Genomic DNA, 22,471 nt, shown 5'->3' on the forward strand with positions numbered 1-22,471 from the left:
GGTGGGCGCTTATAAACTTTTTGGGCTTTCACGGTGGGCGGTTATTCGAGGTGGGCGCTCAATCGAATAAACAGGGTATGCCATTCTTTTTTCCCGTGGAATGTGAAACGTTCATTTCACTGTTTTTAAAATGTGAAATTGCGGTTTTTATTTCCCCTGAAACGAGATCAATGACCCATCCACCCTTTGACCATCTCGCCTTCGATGTAACACTTGCATTTCCGCAGCGTATGAAAGAAATTCTAGCCAGTCTGGTCAAAAAATGAAAGTTACTAAAATTGAAAATAAGTTTATGTTTATTATGCTTAGAAAATGCTCTCAGAACACGCCTCAGAAAGAATCAAACAATTTCTGAAGCCATTAAGCCTACAAATAAAACTATTTTAGAAAGACTTTCATCACCTTTCCTCTTAACCAACTACGACTAAGACTACAAATAGAAAACCCATGAGTACGCCGCACGACGCGTGTCCTCGCGCATCTACGACGTTTTTATTCCCGTTCCAGATCGTTTCTCGACGATCCCTGAGAGAAAGCATTTTGAAAACTCTCTCTTATTACACTCCTCGCCATATCAGTTTCCCTCTCGGGTTACCCCCTCGTTGTTAGAGAGATTTAGCATCGCGTACACGTGAAACGCGAACGGCAAAAATGACCAAGTGACCACGATTTTCCCGCCATTTTTCGCGGTTGCCGGTTGCCGTTTCTACGTGAACACAGGCTATTTCGCGTTTGCCGTCTACGTGAGAACTACGTAAGTATTTCTTCGTTTTTTTCTTATACATATAAGTAGTTAATTGTTGAAAACAAGTACCCCAATAATTTTTCCGGCAAGTCATACTGGGGCCAATTAAGTTTCATGTTTAGAAATCCTTCATAACTCACTTCTTACCGCACTTTTCTCAATTCATGAACTCACCGCAGTGAGTCGCAAAACAACTTAATCGAAACTCGCAAATGTAAAGCCTAAGTCAAAAGGTTCACGCTATTTTACGTGAAACGGCAAGATGACGTTTGCCGTTTCACGTAAACGCGATGCTAAATCTCTCAATAGGCCATTTCCGAGTTGCTGTGAACCGCACTATGAAAGCGAGGCTAAGTGCAAAACTTTTCATATGAAAATTCGTTTTGTTTGCATATGAATGAACACTAATTTTCATAACAAAAACTTTGTACTTAGCCTCGCTTTCATAATGAGGTTCAATGCAACTCGGAAATGGCCTATTAGCACCTGTAATAGTCATTACGTTCTGATGACGCAAACTTATTGGCTACCTGTTACAGAATTAAATCACACTTTGTCGAAATCGTTGCTCAAAACGAAACTAAACTAAAGTGAACAACAAGCTTCCGCTAAGCATACCATTATTTTGTTTGTGACAGTATGAACATTCGCAGTGGAGGACCTAGTCCCTTTGCGAAAATCATATTAGATTTAGACCTCGTCTTTTACTTTCAAGACGGCCATTTTTTTTTTCAAAGATACGAGTCTCTGACAGTCAACAATGCTTAATTAAATAAGACACTCGCTCATATTTGTAACAAAGTTGAAATGCTCCTTACTTTAATCAAATTCGGAAATCAGGGTTGGCTTGGAAATAATATTTAAACGGTTCTCCGTATAAATCTCAGCAATTAACGCTTCTTCGCGTAGTAACCGCATCTTTAAAAAAATCCTCTGTATCAAAAATATTGCAATGTAAATTTTCCTTTAAGTATTTGTTCATACAACCCTTTACTCTAATCGACCCTAATTGTAGCACCCTTTAAAAACAGGGAACACAAAATGATACTTAATTGCTATTTAATAATAGAGCGGTTTTCAATTGAGCGTCGTAAAACCAAAACCAAAGTAATTTCTCTGGCCAATCACAACAGACGTAAACAACACAATCAGCCAATCAGAACTCGAAGCAAATACATGTGATCTGCGCCAAGCGCGGGAAAACGCGTGCAACCAAACACGATTGGTTTGGGTTTGGCTTCCCATTGGTTGAGAAAATGGCGCGAACTTTGCCAACCAATCATAGAGCCCAGTAAAGCAAAACCACAGCAAACGCGAAATTACTTTTGCCACTCAATTGAAAACCGCTCTATATGAATTTGCATCAGTTTCAGGATGTATCTGATGTATCTGTATCAGCTTAGGATGTAATGTTCATCTCCTCGTCTTGTTCTGCCGGAATCTCCTTATTCAGCTCTGATTCATCCAAACTGTTAGATCTCTGTCCTATCACCTTCTCCTGTGAAAGAAGATCACAATGTACAATGTTTTGCTGAGCTCAGTTTTAAAGGACAAATTATGAGCAACGAGGCTGCATACAACACAAACAACTCTGAGATGAATCGCAACATTCCGAGGGGTACTGGTACTGAATTTATCCCAAGAAGGCGAAAAATCAACTTGATGTCAATTGCCTTCTTTGCAGCTAACGTTAATTGAAGACCGTGCCCTTTGTTTACCCAAATGACTCGCAAAGTTCAGCGAAGTTTTCGAACACTTACAAAGTTTGTGGAAATTAGAACAACACGATATGAAAGTGTGCTACAGAGCTTATTAATTTACCATAAATCCTCTATTAAGCCCCCGGGGGTTTATTTATTTCAAACGCGTTTGAGGGGGGGAAGGGGTTAATAGAGAGGGGGCTCAATAGCGGGGACTGGTTAATAGGGAGGGGGACTTATGTATTTCAAGCATGTTTGAGGGGCAAACAAGGAGGAAACAGACTAGAGTTACGCTAAATTAAAAGTAGCGTGGAATGAATCAAATTACTTGGGTGATCAGTGTTCCAAACTACAAGTACGTGAATAAGCCGTCCTTTAGTTTGCGCACATGACGTGTTACGTTCGTGATTAATCATGTTTTCTTCTTCCTTTTGTTTTGTCAGTTTGGTTATGAAGGAAAACGGAGGTACTGGGGGCTTAAAAGAGAGGAAGGGCTAAACAACTTTCTTCGTCTAAAAATGGGAGGGGCATATTTGAGAGGGGGGAGGGTGCTTTATAGAGGAATTACGGTCTTTGTTTTGGCTTTGCTTATTTATGCTCTGTGATTGGTTTAAAAAATCCACATTTCTTTCTCAAGAAATCAGAAGAAACACCCTGCAAAACTAGTGATGACTTGCTGGTCATTATTACTCGATTTACTGGGGTTGTTTGCATGTTATGGTTGGTCAAGGACATTAAGTTGTTTTCTGGTTTAGCAACATTCAGAGGAAAATGCTCTTTCATCAAAGTAATCACTTATATCTTGTCTATTCTAAAACAACACAAGCACTTATAAATTCTTGGACTAAAAATTCCCCTCCTTGTACTCATTTTTAGCCTTGAAAATTTCAATCAACATTATCAACTGTTAATTACAATTATTGAAATAATGCAATATAGTAACACAAGCTGCGGTATAGAAATTGCTTTAGTGACAAAAAACTATTTTGCAATCCTTTATTAAACAAAGGCTTTACACATTTCCACCTACAGTACAATTTACAATGTTTGCCCCAAGAAGTAAAACATTACTGTAGTTATTGTGATATTAAATAATTCTAGCTAGATAAGATCCCAAATGTGATGTTTTTAACTTAAATAAACCCACGACAACCCAAAGCTTGGTGAATCACATTCCACTGATGAATCTTCTTCAAAAACAATAAGAATTATTTTTTATTATTACATCCCCTTCCAATATCAACAAACCATCAACCAGCCAGTTAGTAAGAAAACACAAAGTGACCAAGAAGGAAATATTCTGATGACATTGTCAATTAAGGGATTTTGTACCAGAGAGACAAAGTTTTGCTCCTGGTGCTACAAATCGAAAAAAAAAAAGAAAAAAAAAAGACAGGCAAAAAAGAAAGAACCAATTTTTTGGCATGGAATGCTGATTTTGTATACCAGCACTTAGCAGTAGTTATGTTTCAATTTTCTACAATGCCCTTCGCTCTTGTAGCAGTGGTTTGCCATGAAAAAACCAAAAATTTACCTTAAAGGTAAGAAAAAATACATAAAGTATGGATATATATTTGCAGTGGCTACATAAACTAGAGAACTTTGGAGCACTGTTTTATTTTTTTTATTTTTTTATTCCTGGTGAAAAATGCCATATTTGCACCAAGCCTTGAAATTTATTGTCAAGACTGATGGAAAAAACAACTATGACTTTGTTAACAGGAATGTTTTGGTTTTGTAGAGGGTGGGTGACCAAATTATGTAAGATAAGAGTTGGAAGACAACAATAAATAGTGAAGGAATAAATATTGTTGTCAAAAGTTTTTAACAAAATTGGCATCTGACAGCAGTTTTCCAACTAATATCCAACAGGGACCTCTGGCCAACACAGCATAATTTGAAACTAGCTTCCAGCTTTACCGATCAGATAAGCGAAAATTAAAATTCTTTATAATCTCAGGCCTTAGACATAACTGCACCTTTTTTTTCATTCAGGAATAGTTGTACAAGAAGAATATGCTGATGAGAAGGCTTGAACCAGCCTACAACGTGGAAATGCTTATTGCAGGTGGGGCGAGTGACCTCTATATGGCACAGCCCAGGTTTTAAATTTCATGCAAAATTATGGTTTATTACGGTGAATAAAAAGAGTTCTTCCTGCAACTGTTGAGGGTAAAAAAAGTGGCTGCTTGTGGTCTGACGAGGTCAGAATTTCATTCTGAAGTATTAGACGTGCAATCCATAAATATATTAATAATAAATGAATTACTGTTGACAAGCTAGTTACAAGACATAGTAAATATTTTCCATAAATGACAACGGACAGAAATGTTCCCTTATGACTATAATAAAAGCATCAAACAAACAGTTATGTAGCAAATGTTTTGCTAAGTCTATGGTGATATCAGTGTGTATGTTGGACCTACAATAACTATTATTGTATGGTAGTTCTTAAATTCATATGACTATCTGGTGGTAAATCTTGGATAAATTACTATTTTTATGAGAAATTCTTTGTTTTATTGCATGAGCAAAATGGTAATTAAATTTTACTGAAATTGTAAATTCTCTCTAAAAGGACATGCTTAGTACTTCAAAAGACAAGCATTACAGGAAAGTTTAATGTGATATCATTATTGTCCTCATGATAAACTGGCGTCATTATCAGGTGAAGACGGCGTTGCTAACTTGCCCTTGTTTGAGCTTCCAAGCATCTTAAACTACAGAGAGGAATATTAGAATTATTGGTTAAATGATGAGTGAAGACTTTAAATGCTTATTTAATTAATGCTTAGAGCAATGATTTTTCATCACAGCCTCTTATAGAATCATTTGCAGCTACAATTAAAATTATACGAATTCAGTATACTGTGGCTGATACATGTGTAAGCCATCACATATCCAAAAAGCTGACCTCAAAAGCAAATTTGCGGTTTATGTATCACAGGGAACAAAGACAGACTGAGTTTAAAAATACTTAAATTTAAGTACTAGATCTTCCATGAAAACAATATTTATTTATTAACCTGTTCTGTCCATTAAGTTCTGTCTTTTCAAATTTGCAAGGAGATAATGGTTGTTAATTATCTCATTTCGCAAACATTGATATTTTGTTTATCTTCAAAATTTTCACAAAATGTTTAATATTGGCCCCATTAAAATTTCAAAGAAAATTAAGAATGTGATGTCATTAAACATACTATTGATTGACAATGATTGCATTGCTTAATTTATTATTAATAAATTAAAGTAATCAAAAAATCACTATAGTTAAGACAAGAAAACATTAATTTTACAGCAATGCTTTCTTCACCTGACAATAACAGTTAAAATCACTTAATTTAAACTGTAGGGGAAAGAAAAGGAAGCTACAGAAAGCACAAGATAAGAATGCATGATTTTAATAGGGATAGGGAATTTTCCTACCTTGATAGACGAAGAAGCAGAGACAACTCCTTTTTCCAAAGATTGAAACATTGAGGACCCCCTTTCAGAAACAAAATAGAAAAAAAATATGTAGTATCAATCCTTGTGACTGGTCATATTAGCCTTGGAAAATTACCAAAAGCACAATGAATAATAATGAAAAAAAGATTATAAATATGTAAATAAATAAATAAATAAATAAATAAATAAATAAATAAGTAAATAAATAAGATTATGCTACGAAATGCAGGACCTCTCAAGGGTTTCATTAAGGGCTGGGCACTGGGTAAAATGTCCAACTAAATTAAAATAAGTAAATAAATAAATAAATAAATTAATTAATTAATATATATTTATTTATCTACAGTGGAACCTTGATTTTACGATACGGCAAGGGGACAGCAAAATCTCATCGTTAAATCATGACATTGTTGTAAATGAACTCCCAATTTATAAATAACTTTTGCCGGGACACAGAATGTTGATCATTAAATCCAGAATATCGTTAGATTGATGATCATAAAATTAGGATTCCACGGTACTGTCTTTAATACCTGATTTCGCCTAGTTTCTTGGCAGTTGCTGTTCCAACATTTTTTGCAGCATTAGCAGTCCTGGATCCCGCATCACTTAACATTGTTTTAGTAGCTGCAGCACCAGTACTGATTTTATTGTAACTGCAGAAAGAGATGTGACTCAGACAAATCAGGATGTAGTAATAAACTGAACCTGGACTTTGTGAATGAGAGGTGAATGGCTTTGTCAATGATTCTTTTGTTAGCATTTTTGTATTCCTATACATTATTGTTACACTCATTTCACCAAATAAGGTCAAGAGAACGCACAAAATATAAGACCGCAATACACTGTAGTGTCCAAGTTTGACTGGTTTATAACAGAGCAAATACGGACAAAGACATTTCACTGGCTTTCTGTGTTATTTACATCATTCGCACGCACCGAAACTGATGGACAGATACATAATGCTGGTGTATTTCAACACTCTTTCTAGAAAAGAAAAGCCAAAATAACAAAATCTTTTTGTAGTGGAATAATAAATCTCTTATTTGATGGTTTTACATATAATACTCAGGGACATTTTGCTCATTGCTTGTATTACTATGCAACTCGCAAAATATCTGTGCGTATTATAAGTAAAACCATTGCATAAGATATATTTATGACATACAGGGTTGTGATGATATCTGCACCATCAAGTCAAGAAGTAATAATAATGTACGTGTAGTTTATAACAAGAAAATGCACAACTTACGCTTGAGAGTGGACAATTTTGTCATTCAAATCTTTAAATGTGTCAGATGTCTTTTGATACCTGGAACATAAAGTGAAAAGGTACAAGTGAAAAAACAAAACAAAGCTGAACTTAAAAGAAAGAACGAGCACAAGTCCTTGCTTAAGATAACCACGTAGTATTAATAGCAACATTTTTAAGATCCTTACATTTGTGTCCCTTGCAGATTTTGGTATTGGTGATGGAATCCGTCTTTAAACTGAGACCATGCTGTAATACCCAACAGACGCTTGATTTCTGCTAACTGTTTCTCCTTTCGGTCAAGAGCTTGCCTTAAAGTGACAATTTCCTCCTCAATCTATGAAAACAAATTGTTTTCTATTATTTATGCTAATTAAATTATAGAGGTTCAAGTAAGATGACGGTGATTGTCTATTTTTCACACTTCAAGGTGGTGGGCAATAAATATTTATTGATGTTCTTTTTTTTTTTCATTATTTAATAAATATTGACCTCAACATAAACATGACCTACTCCTGTAGCCAAATGATAGAAAAACAATTGTTCATCTTAAAGGATACAATCTCTGAATGATTTCTTCACCTGGAAAAATATTTGTTTGATTACATGGCCCTACAAGCCATAACTGTGTATAAATAAATTTACTTTCCTTTTCCTTTATGGTTGTTAAATTCAAATAAATGCATTTATGAAAAACATCTTAAAAGTGAGCCCAAAAAAAATAATTAGCAGGGGCATCGGCTTATGCATGTCCCCAGTTTATCCACAGGCCAGGACAGGAGATGATTTTCATCACTCCTTAAATTAGAACTTTACTCGTGCAACATAACAATAACCTTTGATTCCAGAATGAAATCTTAAAAGTGTGAAAATTCAAATGAAAGCTACTGAGCAGTACCTTCATTTGGTAGTAGTGTCTATATTGTGTTTACAGGGTGGCTTTGAGTCTGTGGATGAAATCCTGAAGCTACTTAGCACAACATTTAAAGCGCTATTATTACAGAATACCCCAGCTTATTTTGCTCATATGAAAAATAGTGGTTTCAAGTCATGTATTTTTGAGATTACGGTCCGAAGTTACATGTGTGAAGCCACAGTGCTACTGCATTCCATGGTCCAGAGTCCATGTTTTTCTTTAGTAATAAACAGTAAATATTTTATATAACAGGGCCAGGATGTGTAGTTCACAGTCCTATACATGTAGCTGTCTGTAGACTGCAGTCTGTGTTCACATTATCTTCAAAATATCTTAATCCTGATGTCTACCATGCATGCACAAGTCTGACTTTGGACTGTAGACACAGTAGAATGTGTTCTATATACCTGACTTTGAACCATGGACTGAACTAGTAGTTTAGCAGTTGTTCAAAATATGTCTGACTTCACACCGCAGCCTAAGAACATGTGTCTGTGAGGGGGGGAGGGTTTACTCAATAATGTCTATGTAGAGAGAGGTTTAACCCCTTATCCTTCTACTGATAAAATTTACAAACCATCTTTTACCAAATGAGAATCCTATTGCCTATAGTTTTATAAAACAAAATATTCTACCTCTTTCTTATACTTCAAAGATATGAAATAGGATAATGAAGAACTGTACTACCTCATTTTTTTCTGAAAGCAAGCGTTATCTTTACATTTTAATTTCTGCCAAGAAAGTTATTAAATAGTTCCCTTTTTAAATTTATTAGATGTCAAAGGTTCCCAGTCTATTTCTGTGAAACTTGTAAAATTTATTACTAAAATTTGAAATGGCATTAGTCTTTTGCATACTGCAAGGGTGAAAAAGATACCCTTTTTGGGCAGAGCCACCCTAGAAAGCCTACTACATGGAGTAGCCCCCTTCCCCCCCACCCACCCCGATCTGCAAGTAGGTCATAGTAGCTGTATCGTAACATACCTGACTCTGGACTGGGTGGGGTATTCTATAATTTAACAATACCTTCTTATTGTTATGTTTATTTATATTAAGTATATTGTACAATAAAATTTGATAAACCCTTCTTGTTTCATTTCATGAGAGTTTTGGGAGTGAAAGGATTATTTGAAATTAATGAAATAAAATACTTAATTTTAGGAAGACTGACTTTATGGCTTGAAACAATTTCTGTATTGACTCTGGCTCTGGTCAAACAAATGTCAGCTCAGCCCCACAACTCTTTTGAAATAATCATCACTCTTTATTATTAAAAGCAGCTAAAAATGCAGCAAGATTTCTGCACAGCCCCATACATTAATTATGTATACAATTTGCGATTCAAACTCTACTCATGCTCACTGTTTTTGGAAGAGGGTTCGTATGGAAGTGGTGCATGTATAATAATAATAATATTATTAATGTATGTTGCTCTGGAGAAATCCGAAAATGCTTCTTACTGATGCATTTATGAAGATTTTGAAACTGGATTACTCAAGTACTGATTGAAAGTCCTAGACTTGCAAATATTACAGTAGGTGATAGTGTTGGTATAAAATTCTACTGCTAATCCCACAAAAACAAGCAGGAACACAAACATTTAGAAATCATTTAGCACAACAAATGCACAAAAATGCGTATCGATATTCCAGCCGAGCAACAATATTTAAAAGCTTTAGTTCGGGCTTTAGTAAAGCTTATTAAGCCAAGTCTTATAACTTGACCACGATTTGATAAAGTAAATTAATTTTTAGCGCCAATCACACGATAAAAATGCACCCGCCATCTTGAATAAATCACCAAACGAAAAACTAATTTAACGACTCATTAGTTGAGATGATGTTATTAAGATCAAGAAGTCATGCGAACTACATCAAGTGAGCCATACCCGGTACTCCTTCGCTTTCACTGTATATGACGTGTCAGCCGGATTATTTCAGTACTGAGAGAAATATTCATGTTTTTACCTTTTGAGCTTGCAGGCGAAGCTCCTCTTTTCTGGCCTCCTCCGCTTCGATGTCAGGAGACAGGGAAATCTCAGCGATCTCTTCATCGTTCTCTGTTTCGTCTACTTCTTTCCCTTTATCAACAACAAATTCAGACATACTCCCAATTCCGTTCTCCGCCGCCATCTCTCTTCCGTTTTGATATTTTCATCCCAGATGCCCTTGCGCGTTGTGGAGGAGCAACATTACCCATAAGTCACTGTAAGAGGAGTTTTGAAACTCCCGGATGTTCTAGTGACGAAAGTTATTCCAAGATGGCGCTTCAAAACCAAAGGAAGGCAAATGTGAGTTGTAAAATTACGACTTTTTTACGCATTCTTTTCCTTCCTTGTGGAAAAGATCGCCCATTGTCGATATTAGTATTCTATTTCTTTACTTTACTGTGTTCTTCATCTTCTTTTTCAATGTTTTCTTGTCGATATCTCTTCTTCAGTGTTGCGATCACGTTTAATTTGTTTAGCTTACGTTTCACAAACGTACCTTGCCTAGTTGTTCACTTTTATTTTCATGTATTGTAGGTCCGGTTGCCACCAGAGGTTAACCGAATTTTGTACGTCAGGTAAGGACCTAAACGTTCCAAGATTTGCCAGGGTAACTGTTTTAGGAATCCGGTCGTTTCGCCTACGGGTCGTTTCGCCTACTGTCTGTTCGCCTATGACTTGAGGTGATTCGCCTACGTCTTATATGTCAGTTCGCCTACGATTCATATGTTGAAGTTTAAATCTGAATTATTAGTCTTTGGTCATTGGAACCTTAAAAAAAAAAACACAACAACAAAAGTCGATACATTCTATCCTTGATGTATAGAAAAACAAAACGCGCTAAAGCTTTATTATAGCAGAACCCGGCGTCTACGAATAGAATGGTCAATGTGTGAATGATATTCTGCTTAAAATGAGTTTAAAAAAAAAAAACGTGTGATTGTAAAACTGAGCATTAAGGTGTGTATTAAAATGAAATTAATCACAGTTTACGGTCTTTGTGCAGGCTTGTAAAAGCGCGAGCCACTGTCTTTGTGTAGACTTTATTTCGATGTTGCAGCTCGTTGAATCGGTGATCGTTGAATCATAAACTTCGAACTGAGTAAGAAAAATAAAAGTGCGCTTTCACGCGTGGACTCGGATCAAAATAACCAAGGATTAGATTAAAGTAACAACGGTTTACGGCCTACACAAAAGAAGGTGAGACTTTTCTCATTAACACGATCGATTTCAAAGGACATTGTTTAACATAGATCAATTAGCAAACGATTGTAAACAATATTAGCATTCACCCGTAGGCGAATCACCTCAAGTCGTAGGCGAACAGACAGTAGGCGAAACGACCCGTAGGCGAAACGACCGTAATCCCTGTTTTATAGGCTTATATATTTAGATACGATCGATTCGTCTTTAGAATATAAGTTGATGATGATTCCTCATGATTACTGCTCTAGTAAAATTAATCTTATAATCTTATTGACCGTCATTTTTTTGGTCCAGAAACCTACCTTACAAGATCACAACAGAAGAAATGTATGACATATTTGGCAAATATGGCGGCATTAGACAGATCAGAATGTGAGTACCGTAAATATGTGTAAAATGTAAATTGTCTGTGAAGGGAAGCATCATGCACTGTGGCTCAATTTTCAAGACTCTTTGAATCACACCTTTTGAGTTGGTTCTAACCTTTTGATGGACATTCATATTCCCTTTACTCTTCTCCATGTCGTTCTTACTAATGAAGCAAATTTGTTAAGCTTAAAAGGAAAGTATCATGCAAATTTGCTGTCATTTCAAAACCCAAAAATGTTTGTCTGTCAGCAGAAACAAAGAAATAATTTATTGTCAAGTTTGTTATAAATTATCACCCCAGTGCATTAAAACTGTTGATTAGTGCCTCTGGCCAGAGACAGAGTAGGCTGGTATGGATTGAAACTTGAAAAATGTTTGGCTATTGTTTTTCAAGTTCTCGCATTTATTGTTTCCAAAATACGCTAGAACAGATCACAAGTTGTTCTTTTCAACAACTGAGTTGATTTCTTTCCTCTCATCATTCTAGAATTATTTGGCAACTGATTGAAGGTCTTATTTCATCATTTTTAACTAAAGATGCTATAAACCCCATGATACTTCCCCACTTTTGTTACTGCGCATACATTCTACACATCTGGAGATACTCGGGTTTCCTATATGTGGTGCCTATAGGTATTGTCATGCAGTTTAAAACTATGCAGAGAAAGCAGAACTTTACAAGTGCTTTTGGTACCCAAAAAGGAAATTGGGGGTAACCATGCATTTTTCAGAGATAATAAAGCTTGAATTTGGTAAAAATGCTATACATTGCTTTGTATTTTACTGTTTTTTAGAATAATTGTTGCTTGATTATCTCTGAAAAATGTGTTGTTACCCCCAATTTTCTTTTTGGAATTTGATAGCCCTTGCTGAGATCTGCTTTCCCCGCACAGTCATAAACACGGGCGTCCCAAGCTCACGTCACGTCACGGCTGTGTGAGTTGGAACGTGACCTTTCATCTTACGCGGTGTTAGGTTTACACGAGAACCGTTGAGAATTTGAGCGCTTTATAAGACGTTGTATGGGGAATAAAATATCATTCATTTAGAATGCTAAATACTTTAAAATATCCTCCTTTTTTTCGTAAGATGATTAAAACAAACTCACCTCTTGTGTGTCTGTTGTGCTTTTCCGTTATTTTCGCTGTTTTGGGCTTTTTATGCCACCACTGTTCTCCCCTTCATAAGATGGAGTCAAGGCACCACACTCGGGTTTCGACCGTTTCCAACTCGGAGGCGGTTTGCGTCCAGAAAATCCATCCGATCGGAATTTTTTTCGCCCACAGTTAAAGCTCTATGATCCTTGCACCCGCATAAATTTTTCTTTTTCGAAAATCCTCGCGCGTTACGCTGAAGATGAGCATTTTCCACTGCCGATTCCACGATCGCTCCTTTCTGCGGCACCTTGTGATATTGTGATCGTTCACGGCGGTGGAAGAAGCTTGGGTCCAAGGTCAAATTTCGCGCTACCCAGGGTGGTACAGTCAGTTAATGGGGTAAGTAATATACATTTTAAAATTGACCGTACCACCCTAGGTAGCGCGAAATTTGACCTTGGACCCAAGCTTCTTCCGCGACCGTGATCGATCACAATATCACAAGGTGCCGCAGAAAGGAGCGATCGTGGAATCGGCGATGGAAAATGCTCATCTTCAGCGTAATGTGCAAGGATTTTCGAAGAAGAAAAATTTATGCGGGTGCAAGGATCATAGAGCTTTAACTGTGGGCGAAAAAAAATTCCGATCGGATGGATTTTCTGGACGCAAACCGCCTCCGAGTTGGAAACGGTTGAAACCCGAGTGTGGTGCCTTGACTCTGTCTTATGAAGGGGAGAACAGTGGTGGCATAAAAAGCCCAAAACAGCGAAAATAACGAAAAAGCACAAAGGACACACAAGAGGTGAGCTTGTTTTAATCATCTTACGTGAAAAAGGAGGATATTTTAAAGTATTTAGCATTCTAAATGAATGATATTTTATTCCCCATACAACGTCTTATAAAGCGCTCAAATTCTCAACGGTTCTCGTGTAACCTAACACCGCGTAAGATGAAAGGTCACGTTCCAACTCACACAGCCGTGACGCATATTTGAATAAATAGATAGTTAATTTTTTGCTTTCTCTAAACGTGAGCTTGGGATGCCTGTGTCATAAACTGCTCAAAAATACTTCTTTGTAAGTAGGCACCGTCCTTAAGACATTCTATTTCATTTTATTCTCCCAACATGTGTGTTTGATCAATTATTCATATTGTAATGAGAAGTAAGATACTTGTAGCCACTAAGTGAAACCAGGAGAAATTGAGACTGTGACAGCTTCATGAAGTTTGTGAGACTGTACATTTTCCTGTGAAGTTTGTCAAAAACTGTGGAAGATGCATATTTTTTGAAGGTTTATTTGCCACCTCTGGGACTAGCCTGTGGTGCTGTTTATTATGCTGTACAAGGTAGTTCTGACTTTTGAGTCTGTGGATGAAATCCTAAAGTGTGACCATTCAAATGAAAGCTACTGAGCCGTACTTTCCTGTGGTGCTGTGTATTATGCTGTGCAAGGTAGTTCTAACTTTTGAGTCTGTGGATGAAATCCTTAAGTGTGATCATTATTTCAAGGTTATGAAAGCTACCAAGCAGTGTGTAATATATGTCAGTTATTCATTTGATACACTGTACTTGCAATCAACATCTATCGTTATATCTGTCACAAATTTATGTGATTGTGATCTTGTATTATTCAGATCTCTCTTATGGACTTGCCTTAATAAACATGGTCTAGGTGCCTCTCTTAGCACAGCTAATACTCATACTTATTGCAAAGTGCTTTCCTGTGTTGCTATTATGCTGTAAAAGGTGGTTCTTCCTGTTGAGTCTGTGGATGACGTCCTGAAGTTTACAGGAGTGTACTTTTACTGTTTTTACCAGAGCATGTGTTTATGTGATAGTAATCTGAATTCATCTTTTGTTACAGTGGTAATGCACCAGAAACAAGAGGGACAGCCTTTGTAGTTTATGAAGATATATTTGATGCTAAGAATGCTTGTGATCATCTGTCAGGTTTCAATGTTTGCAACCGATACCTGGTTGTGCTGTACTACCAATCCACTAAGGTGAGCAGAAAAAAATATATGTGTTTTACACTGACACACAGTTGACAGAATGAACCAGATTATGATCCTCTTGTGATGTGACTGGATGTTTAATGATGATAGACTTTTTCTTCTTATGTTTTTAGGCTTTCCAAAAACTGGACAAGGAAAAGAAGAGACAAGAATTGGAGAAAATGAAAGAAAAATATGGAATCAACAAAGACAAGTGATAGAAAAAAAGAAAAGTTGTAAACTGTATTTATTTATCTGTGCCTGGAAACTCTGTATATCTTAAAAAGAACCTGTGGGATTTTGAAAAGAATTTGATAGCATGTTCCCTTACTTTTTAGCAAGGACTCAAAATAAACTTGTTTTGGAAGTGTGCACAATGCAAGTGAAGAATTACAAGGATACCAAAGCTGAAAATACAGAGCTCAAGCTGAAAGGTTTTGTGGGTGCCCCAGGCTAACGGGTCTCTACTAGGTAACATACTTGGGTTTTTGCGTAGCAAATTACCCAGCTCGTGGTTGTTTAAAAGCCGATTATTGCTAATCTAGAATTAAAACTGATTTAAGGACGGTGCCTACTATTGTTACTGTGCATACGTTCTGCGCATCTCAAGATACTCAGGTTTCCTATGGGTGGTGCCTACTAATACAGGGATATTTTTGCGCGCTTTAAAACTATGCGGAGAGAGCAGGACTTAGCAAGTGATTTTGGTATCCAAAAAGAAAAGTGGGGGTAACCATGCATTTTTCAGAGATAATAAAGCTTCAATTTGGAAAAAAGTGCCATACATTGCTTTGTATTTACTGTTTTTTTTTTAATTATTGCTGCTTAATTATCTCTAAAAAATGCTTGGTTACCCCCAATTTTCTTTTTGGATTTCAATAGCCACTACTAAGATCTGCTTTTCCCGCATAGTGATAAATCGCGCAAAAGTACTTCGCTATTAGCAGGCACCATCCTTAAGGACATTGCTTTTTTTCCCTTGTTTTCTTTTATTATTTTGGTTTCCAAATTTTAGTTTCAGCTCAAGATTAGTCATTTAAAACTGAAAATTATTTTCCAGGGTATTTTCATCATGCTTTGAACAACCAGGCCTTGGTTCTTAAACCACATCATGTAAAAACTATTTCAAGAAAGCTTTGGAGAAAACCATTGTAGTGAAATTTCATGTTAAACAAATAATGCTGGAACTAATTTCTTCAAAATTCATGTGAAGTTTGGAAATCCTCTATACACTTAGTTAATGTTGATAAGTGAAGGAAACCTTTGCGATAGCAAGGTATACTTCTGGAGTAGTAATAGTTTTTTAGTGCCTTATTTTGTGTAAGTCTTAGGTTACTCCATCTTATGTCAACCTTTTTTATGCTTTTTGGTCCAAATATTATTCATCACACATTGAAATGACCAGTAAGTGCATTAGAATGTCTGTTTTTTGTATGTTTGTTAATTAATAAAATACCCTTGACTTCATAATTTGTTTACACCGTATCTGTGAAATGGGCAGTTTATGTATGAAGCCTTTTAAAAAGCAATTCCATGTTTTGCCTTTTTCAAATCAGTGAAATGTGAATTCTTGATGCATGATTTTTTTCAAGAGAGCACAATAAGGTGCTTGAGGAATAAGTGAATGGAACTTTGCATGATTCAAGAATTTTCGCTTCCGTGAATACAGTACACTCTAAACTCGTTTTTTTCAGGCTGGTCTGGTCATCAGAATTTGGTAATTACCCATGGGAATTTTGAATTTTTGATAGTAATGAGAAGTTGGAAAAAATGGCTGAATCGTTGAAGACAGTAGCATTAACTCCATTGGAAAGCCTGGGGGAATTTAAACCAAGCCTTGGGCTTGTCCTCGGGCAGACCACTTCAAGGTTTTGGTTGAGTATATCTTTTCTGTGTTTCTTCCCCGCAGTCACATTGTAATTTCTTTTTATTAATTTATTCATAAACCCTGGATTAAACCCTCTTCCCCCCGCCCCCTGCTAAGAAGGGATATTTTTGTCCTCTATTGCCCCAATAATTGTCTGCAGCAAATATGGTCCAATCAGAACCATTATCTTGTCCCATGCATAAAAGACATCAAAGTTTAGTCAAAATGGCGGCTGCGGTTTGTTCACTGGTTTGATCATGTTGTTTCATTTCAAGTATTTGATCATCCTTTTTGGTGTATAATACGAACTGAGATGGAAGGTTACACCAGTACGTCTTGCATGTTTATGAGTTAGAATCCTGTTGGGTTTACAAAAGCCTTTGATTCACAATTCTAAGATACAAGTATATAGTTACTTGCTTTTTCGGGTCGTGAATTTCTACAGGTACTTCAAGCTCTAAGTCTGTGCTAGAGGTGGGGGAGGGGAGGGAGGGGTGAAATATTTACCTTGGGAGGACTGTACATGTAGCTTCAAATCCAACGGCACAAGTAAAGACTTGGTCTAGCCTCTTGTAAGTTTTGTTTTAACATGATGCTGTAGAATTCCATATAAAAGCCCCTGGCTTATTTTTTAGGGAAAGCTTACTATTGGAGGGAATTTTGATTGGCTCATCATGGCCATGGGCTCATCAAAATTATCTTGGAATCTGAGATTTTTGGGATTTTACGGTATTTTAAAGATCAAAGCGTGTGTTTTATCAGGATTTTAAACCATGGGAAAATTCTTGTTTTCAGTTTAGTTTTTGACGACCCTTAAAAAAAGTGGGCACCAGATATTGAAATATCACGTTTAATGAAAGGATGTTTCCTGTGTTGACAATTTCTTATTTCACTATCCAGCGATAAAGTAGGGTCCCGTTATATAAAAGGAACAAAATCCTGTTCAAGCTTGATTTGTGTCGCCTTCCTTTGCAACAAATGGGAAGAAATTCATAACTACTATCGTTGTCCACAATACGAAAGAGTACGAAATAAAATTTAAGGAAACAATTTTTTATCACGCCTCTCGTCAACAGGCCATTTCCAAGCCGTGCTATGAACCTCATTATGAAAGCGAGGCTAAATGCAAAGCTTTTCATATGAAAATCAGTTTTGGAAAAATGTGATGGAATACTTTACAGCGGTTACCAATAACATGCGACCTACGGCATTCAAACGGAGTCGGATAAAGTTGCGTTTTGGTGGACGTCAATCAAAGAAAAGCCGTTGAAATTATTTTGAATTCGGACAAGATATGCAAGAAACTAAGAGTTTTTACCTCGCTAAGAGAAGGTAAACTTTGTTTAAATTGATTCTCCAGCCAGACCAAGCGCAAATAAAAGGTATTTTTGAATTAAAAATTTCGATTTTCACTGCACGTGATAATTTGCTCACTTGCACGCATCGCTGATTAATTGTCAGGTGAAGCGATTTCAAATGTTTCATAAAAAATACGGCTTCGTCTAAACAATGCGCATGTTATAGATAATCTGCCTTGGAAATCAACTTTTATAAAGTTTACCATCCGCCAGCGGATAAAACTGTCAATTTCTTCGTTCTGTCGCCTTGAAATGTTCTCAGAATTTAAAACAATTTGAACGGCTTTTCTTTGATTGACGTCCACCAAAACGCAACTTTATCGGAGTCTTTTGAAGGCGATAGGTCGCGTGTTATTGGTAACCGCTGTAAGCCTGGTGAATAAATGAGAATGGTGTATTTTTCAGTAAGCGACACAGGCATCCTCAAAAAAAAAAAAAAATACATAATTCTCAAAGTCAGTTTTGTTTGCATAAGAATGAAAACTAATTTTCATAATAAAAACTTTGCACTTAGCCTCGCCTTCATAATGAGGTTCAAAGCAACTCAGAAATGGCCTATTAAAAGTCAGCAGTTGTTGCTCTGACCGCAAGCTGGACTTGTTTCTCGGTAGCCCCGAGTTCAATTCCTCGGCCGCGCTTGTAAATAGCCAGCTGGTCTGCCTCTTGCTAGTTGGGGTTTTTAACCACGTTATTTTCAATTGAAATTATTTCTTTGTGAAGTTCAATGCTCGGCCCCGCTAGCACTTGTGCTATAAACACTGCCGAGGGTAAATAAAGGTTATTATACTTATACTTATGCTCAAAATATGATCATGAATAACCTAAAATCACTCTGACGAATTATCCGGCGCCGTAAACTATCCTGATCTCGACGTCGGATAATCAGAGGGATTATGAATCTGTAAAAACTTATAAACCATCCCGATTTAATTCGTCTGGGACGAATAATGCCTCTCTAGTGTGTAAACAGCTATGTACTAACTGATATATTGACCCGTCCAATTTGAGGTAAGTTGAGGAGTTATAGTGCTTACCTTACTTCAATTTGAGAGCAATAGATGAAGTACTTTTGTTGTTAAGGCGCATTAGGTAAATTTTCTTCGGAGAAAATTGACAACTTTTTTGAGTTTGCAAAGCTGTCAATTTTCTCCGAATTCTAGTATTTCTGCTTTTATCCAGACCGTTTGTAAAGTTTCTTGCAATGAAACAGAGAACCTAGTTGGGGACGCTCTTGGCGTAACCGTTACGATGGGCTTTATGCTAGTGTGAATTGCGCATGATAGCCCATATACTGGATTGAGTAACACACAATCTTAAAGACATTTTAGGGAAGTTATGAGTTCTGCGTTCGACGGAGAATGAACGCACACCTAATTGCGTTTGGATTCGAGATTGTATGGGACAATTAACAAATCAATGGATCTTGGGATGCGTATCTGACATCCCCGCAGATTTTGCAAGGCCGGATGACACCATCACCAACTTGGCACTCCCTAATCTTTGATAATTACAGTCGGACCTCTATTAAGCGGCCACCCTGGGGACTTTGAAAACTGGCCGCTTAATAGAGGCTGGCCGTTGAATAGAGGTATTGAATACAGCACTTTACTGACAAAATAATAATTCGGGACTTTGGAAAGTGGCCGCTTAATGGAGGGTGGCCGCTTGAAAGGTGGCCGCTTAATAGAGGTCCGACTGTACTAGTTTAGAGCGGCTGTCACAAGTTACTTGAAATTGATCCTGGACTTAGGTGAGAAAAATGTGTGCAAAACAGCATGTGGGTTTTTTTTTCTTGTAGTGTTGGTGAAATCCGGAAACAGAAGGGATCTGGGTTAACGTTCTTCATGACAACGTAACGAGGTTGTATCATAAAATTCCTTTTATTATTCAGCAATTAGTCATCAAATAATATTTTTTCCTAATGGTTCAAGTTTCAAAAGGCGATGTATCAGAAATACAACCAGAAGAGTACCGCATATCACTGGCAACAAAAATCCGAATATAGTCCTTGAATAAATACGGCGTTGCCTAAATAACGAAATATCCTTACAAAAAGCTCGCTGAATTAAAACGTAAACGTGCCAAAGAAAAGAGAAAATACCATAATAAATACTAATCAGTGCACGGTTTTGGCTTTGAAAAGAAAACTACGCAGAAGGCAAAACAAATTAACACTGTCCACTCTGGTAGATTCTGGAAAAAAAAAGACTTCGTACTTTTGTTGTTGTTGTTTTCAAACAAACTTAAAACTACTGAAAGGTAGGGGCAATGAAAATTACTTTTAAGTAGCTTCCACCTGAATGGGCAAACTTAAGCTGGGCTCAAAATTTAGAACCACTTTGTACCGCAGAATAAACAGTAGCGCAAGAACTTAAAAGTATCTACCATCTGTTCATTCTACAGCGAAAAATCGACGAAACAACACCTAAATGTTCAGGCCACTTCCGATTAGACGATAACAGTCGGAAACCAATCAGGTTCTCCCACGAATTTCAACCGAATACCTCACCTGTTTTCCTTCTAAATCAAAAAGTCACTTTGCTTTCTTTTGGCTAACCACTGAACTTAATATGAACTGTCGTGTTTGGCGACCTTTATCACGAAGACGTACTATAGAAGGACAATGCCAAGCCCCAGACACATTGTGCAGTCTATATTTTTACACTTGCGCAACATTGTTGCAGCGTCTCTTAGAGCGGTTTCCAATTGAGTGTCGTAAAACCAAAACCAAAGTAATTTCTCTGGCCAATCGCAACAGATGTATACAATATACAACGAGCCAATCAGAATTCGATGCAAATACATGTAACTGGCGCCAAGCGCGGGAAAACGCGTGCGGCGAAAACACGATTGATTTTGGTTTGGATTCCCATTGGTTGGGAAAGTGGCGCGAGTTTTGTTAACCAATCACAGAGCGTGGTAATGCAAAACCAAAGCAAACGCGAAATTACTTTCGACACTTTTCGACACTCAATTCAAAACCGCTCTAACAACGAGTGGAACAATGTTTCAGCTATTCTCCATCCTCGCTGCTACTCCATCGTCCCACTTCGAAATAATAATTTGTTACAAGCAACGAGTTCTGGGGTAAACACAGGGCATAATTTAAAGCTGCAAGCAATGTTATGTGCGCCCGTGTCTTTTAGTCTGAAACTCTGACACGTAAAAGCATCAGTTGCAAATGAAATACTTTATAAATGCTCCTTCGGAAAATTACAGCAAGACAAACAGCAAGAAGAATGATAAAAAAAAAAATAGTATATTCCTCAACAAAATATTCCTGTTTGAAAGAGGATCGTATACAAAATTACGATAACTGTTCTATACCACACATCACCCACTGCCTTGTTGAGGAAACTTCCAATTCACACTTTCCTCAGGTCAGATGTTGTAAAAACTACGCGAGTAAGCGCTAGAAGTTCAAGTTTCAGATAGTCCAAATAAAGGGAACTAAGAGTCTTTTTATAATGCGTCTTCGTGTTCAATAAGATACGCGTAAGTATGTTCAAGTTAATTTAAAGCCGGTTTAGGCGGTGCAATAACTGTGGAGCGACCATAAAATGGTTTGGAGTGCCATAACACTCTCCGACGAGTAAAACAGTCTCAATCTAAGATAAAAAGCGTTCATTTTTGTCCCTTTTATCTTCGCGTTCGTTTACTGCTTCGTACGTCTTCGGAAGGGATCGGCGCACCTCGCCTTGTTCGTGGAGAAGTCGTGTTTGCTGAAGTGTTGTTCGCGCCATTCACGGCTGGAGCCGACGACAAAGCCGGAGAGGCGCTAGCGGCGGCTGCAGCGCGTGCGCGACGAGATGTAGCTGTTCTGGCAGGAGGAGTGTTGATTTCTGTGAGTAGCATAGTGGCTGGGCTGGGCGGCATATTGCACTGTGTTGGTGTCATACCAAGACGCTCTTCTATCATTCGTAACTGGGTTTCTGCCTCTCGACACTCGCGGTGTTTCACTTTCATCTCCTCTGTTTGACCGTGCTGTAATTGTAGCTGTTAAAGACAAATAGGATGGACAATGGGGAGTTAAGGCAGAGCAACACGAGAGCGACGAGACTTGTAATAACTGAACATGTGCGGCCTTGTGCTTTCTTCACTAAGAGATCAACTTTTGCCACCCAAGTATGTCCAGAAGAGGAGAAGAACTAACGTCATGGCTAGATTTTGTTATGAACCTAGCAGCACGATTTTGGAGTTTCTCAAACTTTTCAGTTAATTGATTATTTATACCATCCCAAACTGAGCAGCAATAGTATGCAACCGGTGTACATGCAAGAATAAAAACAAGAAAGTAATGACAAGCATGGAAACACGCGAGGGAGGGAAACACGCGTCTTCACTGAGTGAAATATTTGGTGCCGACCAGCTTGTCTTGGTCCTCAGTTCCACTTACCGCAAGTTCATCCTTAGCTTGTGTGTGCTTAATAACAGCTTGTTTATATGCTTGGAGTTGATCTGAGAGAAAAAAAAGTGATGCAACAAACCATAAGCAGCGACAGGTTTTCCCCAAATATATTTCTACTTGACAA

General features: G+C 37.3%; 3 protein-coding genes across 5 annotated transcripts in view; 1 reads left to right on the plus strand and 2 right to left on the minus strand.

Annotated features, from left to right (window-relative positions):
* Positions 1–278: 278 nt before the first annotated feature.
* LOC146480746 (tumor protein D54-like) lies at positions 279–10,219 on the minus strand. Of its 2 annotated transcripts, none has more exons than XM_085109085.1 (6): positions 10,028–10,217; positions 7,333–7,481; positions 7,145–7,204; positions 6,426–6,548; positions 5,872–5,932; positions 279–2,243 (listed from the first exon to the last, which is right to left on the minus strand). In XM_085109085.1, the coding sequence occupies exons 1-6, from the start codon at positions 10,190–10,192 to the stop codon at positions 2,145–2,147; spliced, it is 657 nt and encodes a 218-aa protein (XP_084965211.1). In that variant the 5' UTR covers positions 10,193–10,217; the 3' UTR covers positions 279–2,144. The 2 variants fall into 2 exon arrangements, with proteins under 2 accessions (XP_084965211.1, XP_084965212.1); XM_085109086.1 differs by lacking the exon at positions 279–2,243 and adding an exon at positions 3,428–5,165 and having other exon boundaries at positions 10,028–10,219.
* Positions 10,220–10,252: 33 nt separating this feature from the next.
* Positions 10,253–16,184, plus strand: LOC146480747 (splicing factor 3B subunit 6-like). Its single transcript, XM_085109087.1, has 5 exons — positions 10,253–10,350; positions 10,585–10,625; positions 11,548–11,625; positions 14,585–14,723; positions 14,849–16,184. Exons 1-5 carry the CDS (start codon positions 10,321–10,323, stop codon positions 14,930–14,932), a joined length of 372 nt encoding a protein of 123 aa, XP_084965213.1. The 5' UTR covers positions 10,253–10,320; the 3' UTR covers positions 14,933–16,184.
* A 3,616-nt stretch (positions 16,185–19,800) lies between these two features.
* LOC146480748 (structural maintenance of chromosomes flexible hinge domain-containing protein 1-like) overlaps positions 19,801–22,471 on the minus strand; it is a 44,921-nt gene continuing 42,250 nt past the window's right edge. For both annotated transcript variants that reach the window (XM_085109091.1, XM_085109092.1), the window contains 2 exons: positions 22,336–22,397; positions 19,801–21,935 (listed from right to left, as the gene is read on the minus strand). In XM_085109091.1, coding sequence (XP_084965217.1) covers positions 21,579–21,935; positions 22,336–22,397 — 419 coding nt within the window. In that variant the 3' untranslated portion in view covers positions 19,801–21,578. The remainder of the gene's footprint in view (positions 21,936–22,335; positions 22,398–22,471) is intronic.

Source organism: Pavona decussata, unplaced genomic scaffold (assembly GCF_977016875.1).
Source record: "Pavona decussata unplaced genomic scaffold, jaPavDecu1.1 SCAFFOLD_52, whole genome shotgun sequence".
In the NCBI taxonomy this organism is placed as follows: Eukaryota; Metazoa; Cnidaria; class Anthozoa; order Scleractinia; family Agariciidae; genus Pavona; species Pavona decussata.

Coding starts and splice junctions, on each gene's coding strand:
- LOC146480746 (XM_085109085.1), bottom strand. CDS start 10,192: ATGGCGGCGGAGAACGGAATTGGGAGTATGTCTGAATTTGTTGTTGAT. Junction 7,205..7,332: donor AATCTGCAAGGGACACAAAT/GTAAGGATCTTA, acceptor TTTATGTTCCAG/GTATCAAAAGACATCTGACA. Junction 6,549..7,144: donor AAAATTGTCCACTCTCAAGC/GTAAGTTGTGCA, acceptor CTCTTTCTGCAG/TTACAATAAAATCAGTACTG.
- LOC146480747 (XM_085109087.1), top strand. CDS start 10,321: ATGGCGCTTCAAAACCAAAGGAAGGCAAAT. Junction 10,351..10,584: donor AAAACCAAAGGAAGGCAAAT/GTGAGTTGTAAA, acceptor CATGTATTGTAG/GTCCGGTTGCCACCAGAGGT. Junction 14,724..14,848: donor TGTACTACCAATCCACTAAG/GTGAGCAGAAAA, acceptor TTATGTTTTTAG/GCTTTCCAAAAACTGGACAA.